The sequence below is a fragment of the Mus caroli genome, unplaced genomic scaffold, assembly GCF_978045245.1.
Source record: "Mus caroli unplaced genomic scaffold, Mus_caroli_1 scaffold_13, whole genome shotgun sequence".
Lineage (NCBI taxonomy): Eukaryota > Metazoa > Chordata > Mammalia > Rodentia > Muridae > Mus > Mus caroli.
Window position 1 is genome coordinate 25,493,900 of NW_028227268.1, and position 19,125 is coordinate 25,513,024.

The window sequence follows — 19,125 nt, forward strand, 5'->3', positions numbered from 1 at the left end:
TTGATGGCAAAAACGAGTTACTATGTCCTATCTATCATACTACCAACATTTCACTACGGCCCTTGTCTGCCCCGCAGTTTCCACGATCTGACTGTTGCCTGGGCTACAAGATGCCACCCTTTCTGCCCGTCGAACAGGTTACACCAGCAGACAGGAGGTACCGGTTTCCGTTGCCAGGACTCAAGATGGCGACACGAACGTCGCGACCATCAGAGCCACATGCTCCGCACTCCGCCTCGGCCCCCCTCGGATCTCACTGGACTTTTAGAAGTCACCGTGGGGACTCTCAAGGACGGAATCTCGGGCTCCGGCGTCAATGCTCCATTATCTGCCTTAAAGGACCGCATTCCTAGGCACACAATGAGCTAGAATCACCTAACTTACAACACCGCCCACCTCCGACCCGCAGCGGAGAGGTTCAGAATGCCGGACACTAGGGCCTTCGCCTCACTCATTGGTGGGTCCATACCGAGGGGCGGGCCTGCATACTCATTGGACTTTTCTCCACGTCAGTCTCGGGAAAACTGTGCCGGGTGGGCAGATACAAACTCGGCTATTGGGTTTTCTTTGCTGTCAATCAAAGTGACATCCGGTGACGGCACTAGTCCCGGCTATCTGATTGGACCAACTGTTTCTGGGGTGTCCGTGGCGGGCGGGTTTCCGAGTGCAGTGGAAGGAGGGGGCGGGGAGGGAAGCCGAGGCTGGGCGCTCCAGGCCGGCCGGAGGTGGCGGCGACGGCGGCGGTGGCGAGGCCGGGACTTGGGCTGAGGGCCTGCTGTGGCGGCAGCGGCAGACTGTGACCTCAGCAGCGGGTACCTGCTCTAATTCCCTTCCCCGACGAGATAGCCGCGGTGCAACAGGGCCGAAAGCTTGTGGGATAAGGGGCGGCGAGATGTGGTTGAGGAGCAGGAGGCGGGACCCGGGAGGCCGAGAGGGGTCTTGATCGGGCCCTGGACACGGCCGGAAAGAAACGCGGGGCCGGCCAGAAAGCGTGTTCCTGGGTGGGCTGGACTGAGACGGGCCGAGGGCATGGGAGGGCGTGGTGAGGCTGGGCTCGCGAGCGGGGTGGGGCCTCGGGAACGGAGGGCGGGGTGAGGCTCGCTTTTAAGGGTGGGTCAAGGCCAGCAAAGTAGCACTTGTCGCTCCGTGTCCCAGAAAGCTTGGAGCCGCGAGAGTGGGCATGGCAGCTTGGTCTCATCCAGACTCGGGTACGGCAGGGTGGGACCGGACTGGGGCCGAAGCTCGCTCTCTCTCTCTCTCTCTCTCTCGCCTTGTGGGCTTTGAAGAACTTTGTCTGCTCTCTCAAACTTTAAGTGGCTCTTGGGAAGTTTTAGTAGTAAATTGCGCGAGGACGGGCGGGTTTCAAAAGCAGGGATGTTTACTCAACCGAACGAGGCTATTCGTGTGTGTGTGTGTGTCTTCTACGTGTCGCTCCCACTTCACCTTTAGAGCGAAGTTGATAGTGGGCCACAGCAGAGGAGTTTAGGAATTTAATGGAAGCTCAAAAGTAGAAATCAGAAATGGGAAGGCAAATTTACCTTCTCCCCACTTGGCAAGTGAGGTCGAGAACTTGGCCATATCCTTCTGCTTTGGCTCAGAAGGTCATGTGAATAAAGCTAAAACCTGTGAATTCAAATTCCAGCTGGAGCACGGCTCCACAATCTTCCACTGCCCTCCTGTACCCTACCCCGTTCTTTTATTTTGCCATACTGGGGATTGGACCTAGGGCCTCTAACCAGGCACCCGTGATCTGTATCCTTGTCCCGGACATTCTTTTACTTTTACTTATTGAAACCAGGCTGGTCCTAAACTCCTGATCTTAACGTTTCAATGTTCTGAGTGGCCTGTGCTATTAGGCTGGTCTTTTATTTAAAAAAAAAAAAAAAAAAATTAACGAACGAAAGAATGATAGGAAAGGGAAATGAGATTTCAAAAGTTGGAATAACAAAAAGGCATATGAAATGGAGGCCTGAACATTTTCGTGTATTTTTTCACAGTCTCTCAGTAATAATCTCTGTCTCTTTAGAGTTGGAAAGGACAATGACATGGGAAACCAAATTTTTTTAAGGATAGGAAATGGACTTCTTGTGCTAAAATTAGAAACTGGGTAATGTGTTCTATTAAGAGTGTTGGTAAATTAGACAAAGTGTAAGAAAGTTTTGAATGCCTTGCACAGTCTGCTTCAAATAAGCCCTTTTAGGAAGTGTGGCAGATTTAATATTTAGTAACCTAGGGGGCTTCTTTCCTTCCTTTTCCTTTCATAGTTGGCACAGCAGGTTTGGCTTGGTTTTTCCGTGTAAAAGTAACCTTTACATGTGTTTCCTACTCTCTCCCCGAGCTTCTTACCCTGACCATGAAGTGAAGAGTGTGGAATCTTATCTTGTTGTTCTGTGATTCCCATTTCAGGGTTCTCTGGAAACCCCCCTGGTAAGTGCAGAGGAGGCGGGACACTCTGACCCAAGACAAAGACCTGTAGCTCCAGCCAAAGAAAATAAACCTTAGGAAGGAGAAGGGAGAAAAAAAAAAAAAAGGAGGAAAGAAAGACTCCATCAGCTGTTGGTGTGTGAGCAGCCTGCAGTGGATCGCCATAGAGGAGAACTAATGTGACTCTGAAAGTGACTGTGTATGGGCTGTGGTGAAGTAAGTTGAGGGCCCTGAGCGCCCGAACGAACGGCTTGACTTTGCGAGGTGAGGTGTCAGAAAGGGGAAAGTGAATGTGGCTTTCGCTCCCCGGGGTGTGCTGTCGTCCGGGGCCTTCAGGGAGCTCAGCCCTGTGTTGTGCCAGGGTGGGGTCCAGGGTCTGGCACTGAGGAGGGTAGCCTGCTGGCTGAAGTGGCAGAGCAGTGGCCTTGATTTGTCTTGTGGAAGATTTAAAAACAAAAAAGCATAAATATTCTGGTCCTTCAGCAATGCTTTCTCTGAAGAAATATTTAACGGAAGGACTTCTCCAGTTCACCATCCTGCTGAGTCTGATTGGGGTTCGGGTGGACGTGGATACTTACCTGACCTCACAGCTCCCCCCTCTCCGGGAGATCATCCTGGGGCCCAGCTCTGCCTATACCCAGACCCAGTTCCACAACCTGAGGAATACCTTGGATGGCTATGGGATCCACCCCAAGAGCATAGACCTGGACAATTACTTCACTGCCCGGCGGCTCCTTAGTCAGGTGAGGGCCCTGGATAGGTTCCAGGTGCCTACCACTGAGGTCAATGCTTGGCTGGTCCACCGAGACCCGGAGGGGTCTGTCTCTGGCAGCCAGCCCAACTCAGGCCTCGCCCTCGAGAGTTCCAGTGGCCTCCAAGATGTGACAGGCCCAGACAACGGGGTGAGAGAAAGTGAAACGGAGCAGGGATTCAGTGAAGATTTGGAGGATCTGGGGGCTGTAGCCCCTCCTGTCAGTGGAGACTTAACCAAAGAGGTTAGTGGCCCTGTGGCGGTGGGTGGGCCTGGGCGAGGGGGAGGAATGGGCTGGTTCTGAAGGGTTGTTGGCTCTGCACTGAGTCCTCTGGGGTTGGGTTTGGACCCGTGGACCTATTTGGGTAGGAATGGCCTAATTGTCTGACTTCAGGGTTGGGAGCTGGGAAAATTTTTGTTTTGAACCATTGACCCATCTCTGAGGGTACTGTCAGGGCGGGGTGGTTCCTAGAACATACCAGGGTTTTTACTGCTTAGATTTTGGTATGACTGCTAGAGGCCTTAGCTGGGGACAGGACTATGTTATGAGAGGCTTTGAGTGTACGTTGTTGCTAAGACACATACCGTGTGGCCTCTCTCGACTCGTTAGCCCCGCCCCCGCCCCCACCCTAAAACACGACTACTGTATCCTAAAGTTCTACAGGTCAGGCTTGTTGTTGTAAACTCCCTTTAACTCCTGGGCCTGAGCCAAGGGGTAGACTTTGGTAGTTATTCTTGGCCAGCAGAGGCCAAAGCTCCCATTCTTTGCTAAAGGCCTGCTGCAGGGAGTAGAGCAGGAAAGGCTGGAAGCTAGAAGAGAACTGTACTGTGCTCAGCTCAGCTTGATCTGAGCTTAAGAGGTGATCTTTAGCTCCTGGCACAGGGCTGGCAAACTTGTGGGTACAGAGAAGGATGCAGTTCCTTTTCTTTAGTGATGCAAATAGCTACTGCTGCCCTGTCTGACTACCTAAGTAGTGAGACAGGTCTGATCTGCTACGAGCGCACTGTCCTCGTTAGTGTGGAGGATAGAGCTGCTGCAGAGCTTGGTTCTCTCTGCCCACCAGCTCAGAGCACTTTTCTCTCCCCTCCTGCATTATTAGGTCTACTCATTATCTCAGTTGTCTTGATCATTGGTGACTGGTAGAGAGGATGGCTTATATTAGATCCATGGTCCTCATCTAGGGGTTATCTTTGTCACAGCTGTGGGGAAGGATGCTACTGGTACACCTGATAGGCAAGACCAGCAGTGTTGTCTTAAACAGTTTATCTCACCCTGAATTGTGGGTCATTGTGATTAGGAAAGCCACTCCCTCAGATCAGCTAGCTCTCCTGGGTCTGTGTGCGAGAGGCTGCGATTGTCTGACCATGGAGGTCCGGAGCATTTTTTGCCTATCAGAGATTTTGGTCTTATATCTCTCTCTCTTTAAAATTGTAATATTTTTGAGATGGTCTGGCTGGCCTGGATCTTGCTCTGTGTAGGTAAGGGTAGCCTTGAACTTGCAGAACTTCTCTTGCCCTACTACCTTTGCCTCCCCCCAAATGCTGGGATTACAAGCACTGGCTTTGTATTAGATTCTTGTAGTATTGCTTGGCATCTCACCTTTTTTTTCTGCTTCTCCTTACTCTGTCATTTAAATGGACTTCTGAAGTCCCGAGATCTGAAGAATCCTGTTCCTGCCCCCAAGTGGCATGGGTAGGTCTTCTCCTGAGAACCCTACAGAGTCAGCACTGATACTGTCTGTCTTCAGGGAGCTTTTTGGGGAATATAGAAATTTTTGGATGTAACTGGGTGTGTTGGAGCAGAATAGAATGGAACTTGGTATCTGCCTTCCTTCTCATGGCCCTAAAGAAGGTGTGTTTTCTCTGACCCAGGCCTTTACCACTCCACTCTCTCTGGGAAGCTGGGTGGGTCATGCCTGAGGGACCTAGGCTGGGGAGGAGGGAAGGGAGGATTATGATGTGCCTAGAACAACATTTCCTCAGCAACTCAGGGATAAAAATACCCAGGTCCAGAGCATGTGACAGGCACTGCTGGAGCCGGTATTATCCCTGGGGTGGTAGTGCTCCCTGCTGCCAGGCCTGTTCGATGGGTAGCCATAGCTTAGGCCCTTGTCAGGGATAGGATTCCCCTCCAGGTTGGCACCCTGCCCAGAGCAAGGGGTGGCCTGTTTACAGCTCTCTCTTCCTGGGTTAGAAGCAGGCTGTAACCAAGAGAGAACACACTATCTCTCTGGCCTGACCTTAGGCTCTGGGGTAGTAGTAGTGAGGAGAGATTTCTATTTCCCCTGAGAAAGCAATCCAGGAAGGCAGAAGTGGGATTTTAAATTCCAATTCTGTCGGGTTTCCCCCACTTTCACCTCCCGGCCGGCCTTCTAGGAGAGGTGCTAGCCCTGGTTGGGCACCAAATGCTCTCCTTCTTTCCTCCTGACCCCCCAGCCCCTCCCCCAAGTTCTTAAGAAAGCTAAAATGGAAGTGGGTAACTGGCATATCTGCGGCCAGGATGGTGCTCAGCACCTGTCTCCCTAGTGCTGGCTTCAGGATCGTCTCTCCACGTTCTGTTTTGTTTTTTTTTTCTTTTTTGTAGGGGATAGGCCTGGCCTGCACTAACATGCCGTGCGTATGTAATAATGGCTTTTCCCTTTCCTCCAGTCTGGCTTGTTGTAGGGTGACAAAGCTCCTGGGCCTTTTTTTTTTTTTTTTTTTTTTTTGGCTTGGGTTGCCCTGGGTTCCTGCCCAGCCTGGCTTGTGATCCCTAGCCTTGAGGACTAGCCATCGTCTTCTTAAGGAATGGGAAAACTCCTTCCACTTCCCAGCAAAGCATTGAGTTTCTCAGGGAAGCTTCTGCAGGAAGCCCAGTCACAGGAGCGGGCTGGCAGAGCAAGATGCGACAGGAGGGAGGAAAGTGGCACCCCTTCCCCCAGGACTCTCACTGCACCACCCCAGCTGACTGACTGGGCTGGGTGGGGCTGCCCGCCCCTGGGTGCATCTCCTCAAGGAGACGGAGGCGGCCCAGGGATGGGCCGGTTCCTTGCGGCAGCTTCTCCAGCTGCCCTGGTGCAGAGATTGGCTCCCTTCTGCAGCTAGGTAACAGGCGGTGGGAGGGGATTGGCTCCTTCCGCATCTCCAGCGGAGACTTGGGGGAGGAGATTGGCTCGCGGCGCAGCCTAGGTAACGACAGTGGGAGGGGATTGGCTCTTTCCGCAGCCCCAGCTGCTGACCTGGGGGAGGGGATTGGTTCTCTGCAGCCTCAGCAGTGACCTGCGGGGTGGGAGGGGGAGGGGATTGGCTCCTTGCGGCAGCCTAGGTAACAAGTTTGGGGGGCGTGGGGAGGGGGAGAGGGAGGAGCGGGAGGATAGGCTCAGGAGGGAGTTGCTTTCCTCTGCAGCGTGAGCGCGGAGCATGGGGTGGGAGTCCCGACTCACTGCAGCTTCTGCGGTGAGCTCAGGGTGGGGGCTGCTGGGCGCCTGAGTGGAACTGGGGTTGTGAGGTGGGAGGGGGCTGCTCCAGGATGGAGGAAGGGGGCTGGGCTGGGCCGCCCAGGCAGCAGCACGGGCGGGGCACCTTCCTCGGGCCCCTCGGAGCTACCAAGGGGCCACCCTTCCAGCCTGGTGTGCTTCCTGCAAGCCACGAGCTCCTCGCAGCCCCCTGTCCGGCTTACCGGCACCGGCTGCTCTGGGGCTCCTCTCGCAGACCATGACCCGCCTGGACCGCAGCTCTCACAGTGGTGGGGGCCATGCCAAAGACAGGCCCCTTAACTCTTGGCTGGCTGGTCACCGGGTGGCCCAGCCCCCCTCTGCTCCTGGGTCCAGGGCTTCTGTTCAGGTTGGTGTATGGTGGGAGACTCAAGGGAGAGGAACATGTGGGAGGTCTTGGGTGGGGAGGTGTCTTAGGATGGGATAGGTGGTAGTCCCTGCTTTGGGGTAGAGTGGTGGGGTTGGTTTAAAGATACTTTTCAGTGGAAAGTATGTGCTTTTAAATTTTTGGAAGGAAGGCAACACTTAAGGGTCCCTTCAGGTTTGCTGAGAAGACTCCTAAAGGGAGGGGTATATATAGGAAGTTGAAATGGCTCTATTGGGGTTCTGTGCTGATGTCAGTGGGGGTGGCAGTTGGTGCAGGAACTGTCTAGGAGCCACAGAACAAAGTGGAAGGAGGCATTTTAATGTCCAAGGTTGCAGTCAGCTCAGCTGTGATGAGAGTTATGTCCTTGAGTGGGTTCACTGATGGGGAGCTGGTGAGTGCTGGGGTGTGCTGTGGGAGGGGTGAGGTAGCTAGCGCTGAGATTGGCCTAAGCAAGGGTGGGGTACTTATGTACTGGGGAGCATCTAACTGTCTGAGGTTCCCTTGGGGTTGAGGCAGCTTGCTGGGATCCGTTGAATTCTGTCAGGGATCATGAGGTGAGGCTGGGCCTTTAATAGTTGTGGAGTTCAAGCTACTCCAGCTGAGAGCCAATGAAGGGGGGATGACTGTAGAAGGGCTGAAGACAGCCTGTCGTTGTCATTGGTTGCATCAGGTGGTTGGAAATGCAGGGATTTTCATCTCTAGGCTACCCCACCCCTTTATGCAAATGCAGTGGCACCACAGGCTGATGCAAGCCTGGTCACTGCTAAGCAATTCCACAGGGCAGTTTGCCCTTGCTTGCCATGGTCAGACAGTCTGTGTTTTCAGAGTCTCCAAATCCTAAAAGGAGAGGGGTCTCTTGCTTCCTTCTCCATCTTTTTAGAGGTGATACAGCGCTGACCTTTAGCTTGGGTGTGACTCTGGCCCACATTCTAAACCTGGAAGCTTGTGTGATGCTGGACACGTTAGTAGTTTTTAGCAATGCCTCTTATTTTGGTGGAAGGTTGCCTGGGAATGAATGATGCCTTGCTGGTGCAGAGGAAGCAGGAAAGGAGGGCTAAAAGGCCCAGGCCTGGGTGTGACCCCACCCAGGACTCATTGGAGCATCAGTAGGTGGGACCTGTGAGGGGGTAGGACCGGGAGTTTTCTCCCTGGGATGGGGGACTACTTGAAAGCTAAAGTCATGCCGGTCTGTCTTTCAGGATATAGATCTGATTGACATCCTTTGGCGACAGGATATTGATCTGGGGGCTGGGCGTGAGGTTTTTGACTACAGTCATCGCCAGAAGGAGCAGGATGTGGATAAGGAACTGCAAGATGGACGAGAACGAGAGGACACCTGGTCAGGCGAGGGTGCGGAAGCTCTGGCCCGAGACCTGCTAGTAGATGGAGAGACTGGGGAGAGCTTCCCTGCACAGGTACTGCTGCTGTACTGTCTCCCTGCTCCCCAGACTCCCCAGGCTGGAGCACTTCCGGAACACTTGCTCTGGATCAGAGTTGTGTCTTTGCAGTGGACCTCATTGTGTTTTGGCTTAGGGTCTATAAAGGCACAGTGGACAATGGACTCAGAAGCACTAGGTCTTGACAGTAGATACTGCAGACAGGCAAAGTGTCTAGCATCTTAGAATACTTCTCCATCCCTTCGATTGTCCTGGGAATAGGGTACTCTGACATTCAGAATGGCTGGGACACTGCAAACCTACAGTGGTTCTGGAAAAGGGGTGTTTGTTATAGATAGCTAAGGCCCAGGCCAGTCAACAGTAGTTATAGATAGCCAGGGCCTAGGCCAGTCAGACTTACAGTTGCTATTGCCACAGATGCCTGGTGACAGTTTCCAATGACAGCCTTGTCATTGGAAAAGTGTCTTAGGCAGCCGGAGGTCACCTGCCCTTTAGAGAGAATACTGAGGTGAGGAGGACCTGAGAGCACAACACACAGCCCCTAGCTGCAGGACCAGTTCTTGGTTCTGGCCGTAGCCTGGTTGCTAATTAGAGAAAGCTATGTGGAGCCAGATGGTAGTCACTAGGAGAAAGCACAAGGTAGTTAGTACCCTCACATTCAACTCTGTGCTGTGCCTTAGTTCCCAGCTGACGTTTCCAGCATCCCAGAAGCAGTGCCTAGTGAGAGTGAGTCCCCCGCCCTTCAGAACAGCCTTCTATCTCCTCTTCTGACGGGGACAGAATCGCCATTTGATTTGGAACAGCAGTGGCAAGATCTCATGTCCATCATGGAAATGCAGGTAGGATTGTCAGAAAGTGCATCTGCAGGACTCTGCGTAGGGTGCCCCAGCTTGTAGTTACTCGCCCTCCCTCCGGGAGAGGGCACCAGTTTGCTCTGGCTGGTCAGTAGCAAAGTAGCGACACCTGAGGGATGACTCCAGGGTGGGATTGAGTCCTGACTCGGAATGGAGTCTTGCAAAGCATGGGCTGACATGGAGTTGCACCTTCTTTTCCTGTAGCAGATAATCAGCTGCTAACACTCTGACATAGTGCTTCAGAGCCATGGGCATCTTCCTTTGGCCTGCTGCCATCTAGTAACCCTTTGCTGTAGGATTAGTTATTTGCACTGCTGGGGATGGAGCCCAGGGTACTTGCTAGGCCCGTGCTCTACCATTGAGCTACCTTTAGCCCTCAGTTGTTAAAATGTGGGCGGTGGAAGGTCGGAAATGTTTGATGATGTGCTTATGATCGATCATACAGCAAGCTTTGTAGCAGGTTTTCGGAACTCTGCTTGGATATTTCAGTTTGTGTACTCCATTCCACTTCAAGATAAGGGGATCTAGTCACACACCCAGGAGCTGGTCAGTTCTCCTTTGTGGTGAAACCCATAGTTAGGAACCCCCTGTGGCGGGCCTGTTGGTCTAAGCTGGGGGCTTTACTGTTGAGGTTTGCCCTATGCCCAGGGAGCTTTCTTCCTGGGGGCCGACTTGGGTTAGTCTGCTCCTTTTGAATGCTGGTACAATTCTCTCTTCTAGGCTATGGAAGTAAATACATCAGCAAGTGAGATTCTGTACAATGCCCCTCCTGGAGACCCTCTCAGCACCAACTACAGCCTTGCGCCCAACACTCCCATCAATCAGAATGTTAGCCTGCATCAGGCCTCCCTGGGGGGCTGCAGCCAGGACTTCTCCCTCTTCAGCCCCGAGGTGGAGAGCCTGCCTGTGGCTAGCAGCTCCGCACTGCTTCCACTCGTCCCCAGCAACTCCACCAGTCTCAACTCCACCTTTGGCTCTACCAACCTAGCAGGGCTTTTCTTTCCATCCCAGCTCAATGGCACGGCCAATGACACATCAGGCCCTGAGCTGCCTGACCCCCTTGGGGGCCTGTTAGATGAAGCTATGCTGGATGAGATCAGCCTGATGGACCTGGCCATTGAGGAGGGCTTCAACCCGGTGCAGGCTTCCCAGCTCGAAGAGGAGTTTGACTCTGACTCAGGCCTCTCCTTGGACTCCAGCCATAGCCCTTCCTCTCTGAGCAGCTCTGAAGGGAGCTCTTCTTCCTCTTCCTCCTCCTCTTCCTCTTCTGCTTCCTCCTCTGCCTCTTCTTCCTTCTCTGAGGAGGGAGCTGTTGGTTACAGCTCTGACTCTGAGACCCTAGATCTAGAAGAGGCTGAGGGTGCAGTGGGCTACCAGCCGGAATACTCCAAGTTCTGCCGCATGAGCTATCAGGATCCTTCTCAGCTCTCTTGCCTTCCCTACTTAGAGCATGTGGGCCACAATCATACATACAATATGGCACCCAGTGCCCTTGACTCTGCTGATCTACCACCGCCCAGCACCCTCAAGAAAGGTAGCAAGGAAAAGCAGGCTGACTTCCTGGACAAGCAGATGAGCCGAGATGAGCACAGAGCCCGAGCCATGAAGATCCCATTCACCAATGACAAGATCATCAACCTGCCTGTAGAAGAATTCAATGAGCTGCTGTCCAAATACCAGCTGAGCGAGGCCCAGCTCAGCCTCATCCGGGATATCCGGCGCCGGGGCAAAAACAAGATGGCTGCACAGAACTGCCGAAAGCGCAAGTTGGACACCATCCTAAACCTAGAACGTGATGTGGAGGACTTGCAGCGAGATAAGGCCCGACTGCTTCGAGAAAAGGTAGAGTTCCTGCGGTCTCTGCGACAGATGAAGCAGAAGGTCCAAAGCTTATACCAGGAGGTGTTTGGGCGGCTGCGGGATGAGCACGGGAGGCCCTACTCACCCAGTCAGTATGCCCTTCAGTATGCTGGGGATGGCAGCGTCCTCCTCATTCCTCGCACGATGGCTGACCAGCAGGCTCGGCGACAGGAGAGAAAGCCAAAGGACCGGAGGAAGTGAGCCTGGGGAGGCAGGGGGTGGACGCTCAGTAAGACCGAAACTGGAGAAGGGCTGGGCCTGGACCTAACATTGGGGACTTAAATGCCTTCTTATCCAATATATCTTCTCAGATGGGATGACTGCGGGTCAGTGCACCGAAGAGGCGGGCGCAGGCGCTGTCTGGCTCAGCTGCCCCCTTGGGGTGGGCAGGGAGGACCAGACTGTTTGGGTGATTGGGGTCCCCAGCCTATTCCCTTTCTCTTGAGGGGAGGGTAGTGTCGGCATGCTGGAAGTAGAGGAGCTGTGTGGAGTGAAGGAGAGAAAGTGTGGGAGATCTCATTGCTGGAAGGAGAAAGGGAAGGAATCCCCCGAAAATCAAAGCAGTCAGAAAAACCAGAGCGACTGTTAAGGGCTTTGGCCAGCTTTCTAGGCAGTGAGTGTAGGTGACTCCGGTGGTCTAGGGAGAGTTACTGGTATGGAACACAGACATGGTGGGGCCCCAGAAGGCCTTTGTAACTGTTTCTTCAACTCTTGCGTCCCTGAAGGGAAGAAGCTCTTGGATGGCACCTGTAATATCTTAGTTACTGAATGGGAAGCTGTAGGGGCCGAGGAGGGCAGAGAGTATAGGAAATGAGAACGAGGCCTGTGTCGCAGCAGCCCAGCATCAAGCATGTCACTCACTGCCCTGCCACAGCCATCTCCCTCCCTGGCCATCTCAGAGCCGAGGAGGCTCCTACTGTCCTCAGAGAGCCTGCATGGAAATGCTGTCCTCTTCCACTCTCCTCCTCTTTTTGGTACCCACCCTCACTAGCTGCCTCCAGCTCTGGAGTGGGGTGCTATTCTGGCAGTATCTGGAACTTGGCCTACAGCTTCCTCTGCAGGGTCTAAACAGGGAAGGCACGGTGTGGAGGAGTGGTCCCAGTGACATCCAGGCACCATTCAGCACAACACTGGGAAGTGACTCTTCCCTCAGGCCCCTCTGCCTACTAACACCTGGGCTCCTCACTGGGGGAAAACAAAAACCTGTAAACCCCAGCAACAAAACCTAGTCCTCTTAGACGTTCTTGCGCTTTGATTTTTTTAGGGCGTGTGCCCTGTTAACACTTATAGGGCCTAGGATGCTTGTGTTGAGTAAAAAGGAGATGCCCCAATATTCAAAGCTGCTAAATGTTCTCTTTGCCATAAAGACTCCGTGTTAACTGTGTAAACACTTGGGATTTTTCTCCTATGTCCCGAGGTCTGGTCTTGATTTCTTTTTTGGGTTTCTTTCTAGGAAAATGAGAAGTGCATGCAAGGGGCAGGAGATGACCCTCCCCTAGGCTTTCAGCTTCAGGCAGCTACTTCACAGCCTGTTCAGCCTGGGCTCCTGGAGGACAGCCCTGGGGGAGGCAGTGAGGGGCAGAGCCAAGATAGCCAGATGGTTCTAGGACCACAGTGTCTTTTTTTTGTTGTTGGTTTTTTTTGTTTTTGTTTCTGTTTTTGTTTTTTTTCTTAACTGCCACTGCCGTCCCCCTGACCCCCAATCTTGGTCAGCTCTGGAGTACTGCCTGCCCCAGACGAGCAGGGGTGGGTGGGTGGGGAGCACTGATCCTCCTCCCTGTGCAGGGCAGAGGGGTTTCCTAACTGAGCAGTAGGGATAGAAAGCGTGAGCCTGGGAGTGCTTTTTATAAATTATTTTCCTTGTAGATTTTATTTTTAATTTATCTCTGTGACCTGCCAGGGAGAGGAGAGAAAGAAATGCTGTGAGCACATGACAAAATAAAATCAAATAAAATGGATGATTCAGCTTAAACGCACTTTCTCTCCCCTCTCCCTTCTGAATTCAGATGAGAGTCAAGGAAGCTGGGAGACTGGCCATTGTGTGGTTAGGTGGGAAGGCGGGTAGCACTGACAAGAGAACTCTGCAGTGAAGCCCATGCCGTCTGGATCAGGGGAGCGTGACTGTCGGTGCTGTGACTCTTGCAGCAGCTTTGCGTGCTGGAGAGGCACAGAGCACTGGACTGCAGTCATGGTCTGGAAATGGGACCTGTTAGCCGTGAAATGCACCATGCTACAGATGTCCTGTGTGTTGAGAACTCACACTGCCTGCTTCAACTTAACACCTTCAATTTCTAGGTAGGAAGGGCTGGCCTTTGCCTCTGGGCTGCTGCTTGCAGAAATTAGGCCTTTAAGAGGGCTGCTGCCATTTACCCACTCACCTAAGACAGTAGGGAGAGGTTGTAGCACCTTACGAATAATAAGGCCTTAGTTTTGACCAACACACCTCTGCAGCAGGACCTTGGGTCTGACAGGGGGGAAGTGCCCTTTGTCTTGGTTCAGCAGTCCCTAAACTTCACCCAAAGATTTTTCTGTCTTACTCTTTTTTTTTTTTTTTTTTGGTTTTTCGAGACAGGGTTTCTCTGTGTAGCCCTGGCTGTCCTGGAACTCACTTTGTAGACCAGGCTGGCCTCGAACTCAGAAATCTGCCTGCCTCTGCCTCCCGAGTGCTGGGATTAAAGGCGTGCGCCACCACGCCCGGCTGTCTTACTCTTAAGAGACTGTCTATCAAACTGCACCACATGGGTCTCAGCAGTGAAGTAGTTTATTACAGTTTCCAGGAAAAGAAACTACCCGCTGTGAATAGTGGATACACACCTATAATCCCCCAGCCGGGCTGCTGAGGTAGTTGGGTTGCAAGTTTGAGACTATCCAGGGTTGTATAGTGAAAACTGGTTAGGGGATCCACATACAGTTATGATCTGGTGGCTGCCTCTCTACCACCTTTCCCAGCAAGGCAAGGAAACAATCAAAATTATTTTAATTTTTTTTTTTATATTGTATGGATACCTTGTCTACATGTATGTCTGTGTACCACATTGTGTGCTGGTGCCCACAAAGGCCAGGAAAGGCAATGAATCCCTTAGAAGGGTTATAAGTCACTACGTGGATTGAACACAAATCCTCCACAACAGCAGTACTAATTTTTTGTTTATTCGAGGCAGAGTTTCTCTGTGTAAGCCCTGACTCTTATGGAACTTGCTGTGTAGACCAGACTTGGCCTGAACTTAGGTCTTCATGTTTCTGCCTCCCAACTGCTGAGATTAAAAGCTTGTGGCACTATGACCTAGCTAACAGCAAGTGCTCTTAACCCCCCGAGACATCTTTCCAGTCACAGATCTTGCTATGTAGCCCAAGATGACCTCCACCTCTTCCCTTAGTCCCTGAAGTTCTAGGATTCCAGGTGTATGTTAAATGACCAGGTGTGGAAACTCCTCAGCAGAATCAAGAGTAGGCGTGCTCTCCCTGGTATTGATCCCTGTGGTTAAGTGAGGCCCTACATAGTGACCTGTCATTTTTGTCAATATGCGGTGATGAGCCAGCACCTTTTAACCACTTTCCTCCCTCACACATTGCACACTTGCCTGTGGGTTTGACTTTGCTGTTGAGTGCAGAAATCCTGTGGGGTCCATGTGAGATAATGAGGACTTCTAGTCCTTGACTTGGTAGCGCTCCTTTGAAAGCTCCTGTCTGCCTGCATCCATTTAAAAAAAGAAAAAGACGCCGGGCGTGGTGGAGCATGCCTTTAATCCCAGCATTTGGGAGGCAGAGGCAGGTGGATTTCTGAGTTTGAGGCCAGCCTGGTCTACAGAGTGAATTCCAGGATAGCCAGGGCTATACAGAGAAACCCTGTCTCAAAAAAAAAAAAAAAAAAAAAAAGCCTAATATGTGATTTTTCTCCAGGATGGTAACACAGATCTTGCTTAAAATGTGTTTTTATTTGGTTTTGACACCTTACTATGTAGTTCTGGCTGGCTTGTAACTCACTCTGTGGCTACCTCTGCCTCCTGCATATTGGGATTAAGGAAAGTGTGAACCAGTATATCTGGCTGTTAAAAAAAAAAAATTGGTTTTTTTTCCAGATAGTTTATGTAGCCCTGCCTATCCTAGAACTCGCTCTGTATACCATGCTGACCTCAAACTCGGAGATCTGTCTGCCTCTGTCTCGTAAGTACTAGGATTAAAGGTATGTACCACCATTGCCCAGCAAGATTTATTTATGTATGTATTTTTTTGTCAGACATAGGAATATTCTGTCTACATGTCAGAAGAGGGAATCAGATTCCTTATAGATGGTTATGAGCCACCATGTGGTGGCTGGGTATTTAACTCAGGGCCTCTGGAAGAACAGCCAGTATTCTAAACTGCTGTGCCATCTTTTTTTGTTTTTTTGTTTTTTTTTTTTTTGGTTTTTCGAGACAGGGTTTCTCTGTGTAGCCCTGGCTGTCCTGGCACTCACTTTGTAGACCAGGCTGGCCTCGAACTCAGAAATCCGCCTGCCTCTGCCTCCTGAGTGCTGGGATTAAAGGCGTGCGCCACCACGCCCGGCTCTGCTGTGCCATCTTACCAGGTCACCCTAAACAAAAAAAGTTTTGTTTTGAATAAAAATTTACTAGTTGGGTGTAGTGGTGCCAGCCTTTAGTCCCAGCACTCAGAAGGAAGAGGCAGGTATATCTCTACATTCCAGGACAGCCAGGGCTACCCGGAGAAACCCTGCCTCAAAAAGCCAAAATAAATGAATAAAAAAGATGTATTTCTTTCCATATAGGTATTTATATAAACTAGGCTGATTTCAGACTCAGGACTATCCTGACAGAGCCTCCTGAGTACTAGGCATATAGGTATAAACCACCATATTTTTATTTGTGTATGTGCAGGTGCCCAGGGAAGCCAGAGGAGGGGGTCTTCTCTGGAGCCACTGGCAGTTTTGAAAATATCCAATGTGGGTGCAGAATTGAACTTAGGTCTTCTAAAAGAACAAGCAAGCACTTTGACCTGTTTATCCATTTCTACACTACTCCTCCCAAGTTGTATTTCAGGAAGCCTAGGCTAGCCTAAGACTTCCTCAAGTAGCCAAGAATGACCTTGAATTTTTGATCCTCTGTCTTCCTGACCTGGTTTATGTACTGCTTTAGCTCAAGCCTTTGTACATAGCAGGCAAGCATTTTTTATTTTATTTTTTTAATTTTTATCGCTGGGCAGTGGTGGTGCACACCTTTAATCCTAGCACTTGGGAGGCAGAGGCAGGCGATTTCTGAGTTTGAGGCCTATACAGAGAAACCTTGTTTCTAAAAAACAAAACAAAAAAGGTTTTTATTTATCTTATGTGAGTACAGTCTCTGTCCTCAGATATACCAGAAAAGGGCATGAGATCCCATTACTGATGGTTGTGGGTGCTGGGAGTTGAACTCTGGACCTCTTAAGTGCTCTTAACCACTGAGCCATCTCTTTATCCTGTAGGCAAGCACTACCAACAGTAACATTCCTAGTCCCCACACAGACGCTGCCCTTTGTGTGTCTTTTTGAGACATAGCAAGTTTTAGGAGGCCAAGGCTATAAAGCATGACTGTTTCAAAAATAAGTGAAAGAGACTCACTTAAGGCCTAGGTGGTGGTGGTGGCAGCACACACCTTCATTCCCAGTGCTTGGATGTTTGATTCCAAGTTTGGAAATACACAAGAAAAATTATCAGTAGACAGTCTAAACTCGGTATTTTGGCCTTGATTTACTGCCCGACAAATGGCTGTGGGGAGAGGGCAGCTGTGCTTTTCATCTCTGCAGGATGGCTTTATTTCTTTTGCTTCTCTCATTTAGCAGGAAATTTATAGGACTGTGACTGAGTAAGGGAGATGGAGAACTTTAAAGCAACTGGATAAAGAGATAGTGCTTTGCAGAGCATTCCAGTGGTATAGATGTGACTAGTTACATCATGGCACCTTAAGCTCCTGTCAGACTTACTGTCTACAATACCAACCAGATAGTGTTGCTGAGTGCTAGCCTGAGTAGTTAGTTGTTTGTAGCCATATCCTATGTATTTGTCAGTGATGAAATGTATAGCCTAGTTATGTACCAGGCCATACCATCCACCGACTGGTGTAAGTCAGTTGTTCCTGACTTGTGGGTGATAACCTCTCTGGTGGGGGGAGGGCGGGGTGACCCTTTCACATGGTTGCCCAAGGCCATTGGGGAACATTTTACATTACTAAGCACAGATTCGTAACAGTAGCAAAATTAAATTTATGAAATAGAATAATTTTATGGCTGGAGGTTACTACAACCATAATATTTTGAAGGGTCATAGTACTAGGTTCGGAAGCTTGAGACCCCAGTGTTCTAAGAAATCACTCAATGAAACATTTCTTTATTAAGTATCTAAAGAAATACTTATAGCCGGGAGTGGTGGCGCACGTCTTTGATCCCAGCACTCGGGAAGCAGAGGCAGGTGGATTTCTGAGTTTGAGGCCAGCCGGGTCTACAGAGTGAGTTCCAGGACAGCCAGGGCTACACAGAGAAACCCTGTCTTGAACCCCCCCCCCCAAAAGAGAAATACTTGAGTATTTTAAATTTTGAAGGAAAGCAGGATGTGGTGAAACCTGCCAATTCCAGCATTTGGGAGGCAGGACTGTTGAGGTCTAGGGCATACATAGGGAGTAACAGACTTAACAGACTAGGTATGTATTGCAGAATTCTAGCTGCAAATTATTTTGTAGCAACAATGTCCTCTTTCTTTTTTTTTTTTTTTTTTTCCCTGAAACAAGGTTTCTGTGTAGCCCTGGCTGTCCTGGAACTCACTCTGTAGACCAGGCTGGCATTGAACTCAGAAATCCGCCTGCCTCTGCCTCCCAAGTGTTGGGATTAAAGGCGTGCATCACCACTGGGACCAATGTCCTCTTTCATTATGAGAACTAAGTGCTTTAGAGTGCAGATTCACAAGAGACTATTAAGATGTGTTTGACACACAGGCAAATGCCAGATTGTCCAAGGTTAACACCAAAATGAGAAGAAGCTGCTGGGGTGTGCTGTTGGTGTGGTCCAACATGAAAGAACCCCTGCTGGGTGTATGAACTAGGTACAGGGTTCTAGTCCTCTAGTCCCAGACTTGGATCTTCAAAATCCACATAAAAAGCAAGTGGTCAGGGCGCTTACCTCAACAAGCTGCATCAGTAAGTTCAGCAAGAGACCCCCCGCCTCAGTAAAACTTGGTGGACACGTGCATACCCTTACATATATACAAACACGCACTCAACCTTTCAAGTGTTTCTGTAGTCACTGGATATTGTAGTCACTTATCAATATTAAATTAAACTGAAGTTGGGAAGAACAAGATTCTAACAGGCTGACAGTTACAGGACAAGATGTTAGTCTTGTGTGTTGGCCGACACTTGTAATCCCAGCACCAGACAAGCGACAATGATCAAAGTTCAGTGTTAACCTGGGTGACATGGATCCTATCTAGTAAGAACGAAAAAAAAAAAAAAGGTTGATAACTCAGTTGGATAGTGCTGGACAGACAGCTCATCAGCCAAGAGCACTGACTGCCCTTCCAGGGGTTCTGAATTCCCAGCAACCACATCGTGGCTCACAACCATCTGGAATGGGACCTGATGTCCTCGTTTGGAGTGTCTGAAGACAGCAACAGCGTAATCACTCATTAATAAAAACTCAGATGGAAAGTTGGGAGAAGCCGGGCGTGGTGGCGCACGCCTTTAATCCCAGCACTCGGGAGGCAGAGGCAGGCGGATTTCTGAGTTCGAGGCCAGCCTGGTCTACAAAGTGAGTGCCAGGACAGCCAGGGCTACACAGAGAAACCCTGTCTCGAAAAACCAAAAAAAAAAAAAGGAAAGTTGGGAGAACACTGGGCTAGAATGCACAGGCCTTAGTTTAAGTCCTAGTACCACAGAAGCAGAACCCTGCCATCACATTAGCTAAAGTCCATGATGGCCAGATTCATGGAGGCCATCCACCATTTGTGTGTCTGTGGAAACCAGAAGAGGACATGGGT

At 50.6% G+C, this 19,125-nt stretch overlaps 1 protein-coding gene across 4 annotated transcripts; it reads left to right on the forward strand.

Annotated features, from left to right (window-relative positions):
* Positions 1–681: 681 nt before the first annotated feature.
* Nfe2l1 (NFE2 like bZIP transcription factor 1) lies at positions 682–13,098 on the forward strand. 4 transcript variants are annotated; one of them, XM_021178056.2, is made up of 5 exons: positions 682–812; positions 2,407–3,419; positions 8,215–8,430; positions 9,093–9,251; positions 9,987–13,098. In XM_021178056.2, the coding sequence occupies exons 2-5, from the start codon at positions 2,910–2,912 to the stop codon at positions 11,325–11,327; spliced, it is 2,226 nt and encodes a 741-aa protein (XP_021033715.1). In that variant the 5' UTR covers positions 682–812; positions 2,407–2,909; the 3' UTR covers positions 11,328–13,098. The 4 variants fall into 4 exon arrangements, with proteins under 4 accessions (XP_021033715.1, XP_021033714.1, XP_085685734.1 ...); XM_021178055.3 differs by lacking the exon at positions 682–812 and adding an exon at positions 1,098–1,208; XM_085829608.1 differs by lacking the exons at positions 682–812; positions 2,407–3,419 and adding an exon at positions 6,543–6,610.
* The last annotated feature ends 6,027 nt before the right edge of the window (positions 13,099–19,125 follow it).

Coding starts and splice junctions, on each gene's coding strand:
- Nfe2l1 (XM_021178056.2), top strand. CDS start 2,910: ATGCTTTCTCTGAAGAAATATTTAACGGAAGGACTTCTCCAGTTCACC. Junction 3,420..8,214: donor GTGGAGACTTAACCAAAGAG/GTTAGTGGCCCT, acceptor TCTGTCTTTCAG/GATATAGATCTGATTGACAT. Junction 9,252..9,986: donor TGTCCATCATGGAAATGCAG/GTAGGATTGTCA, acceptor TCTCTCTTCTAG/GCTATGGAAGTAAATACATC.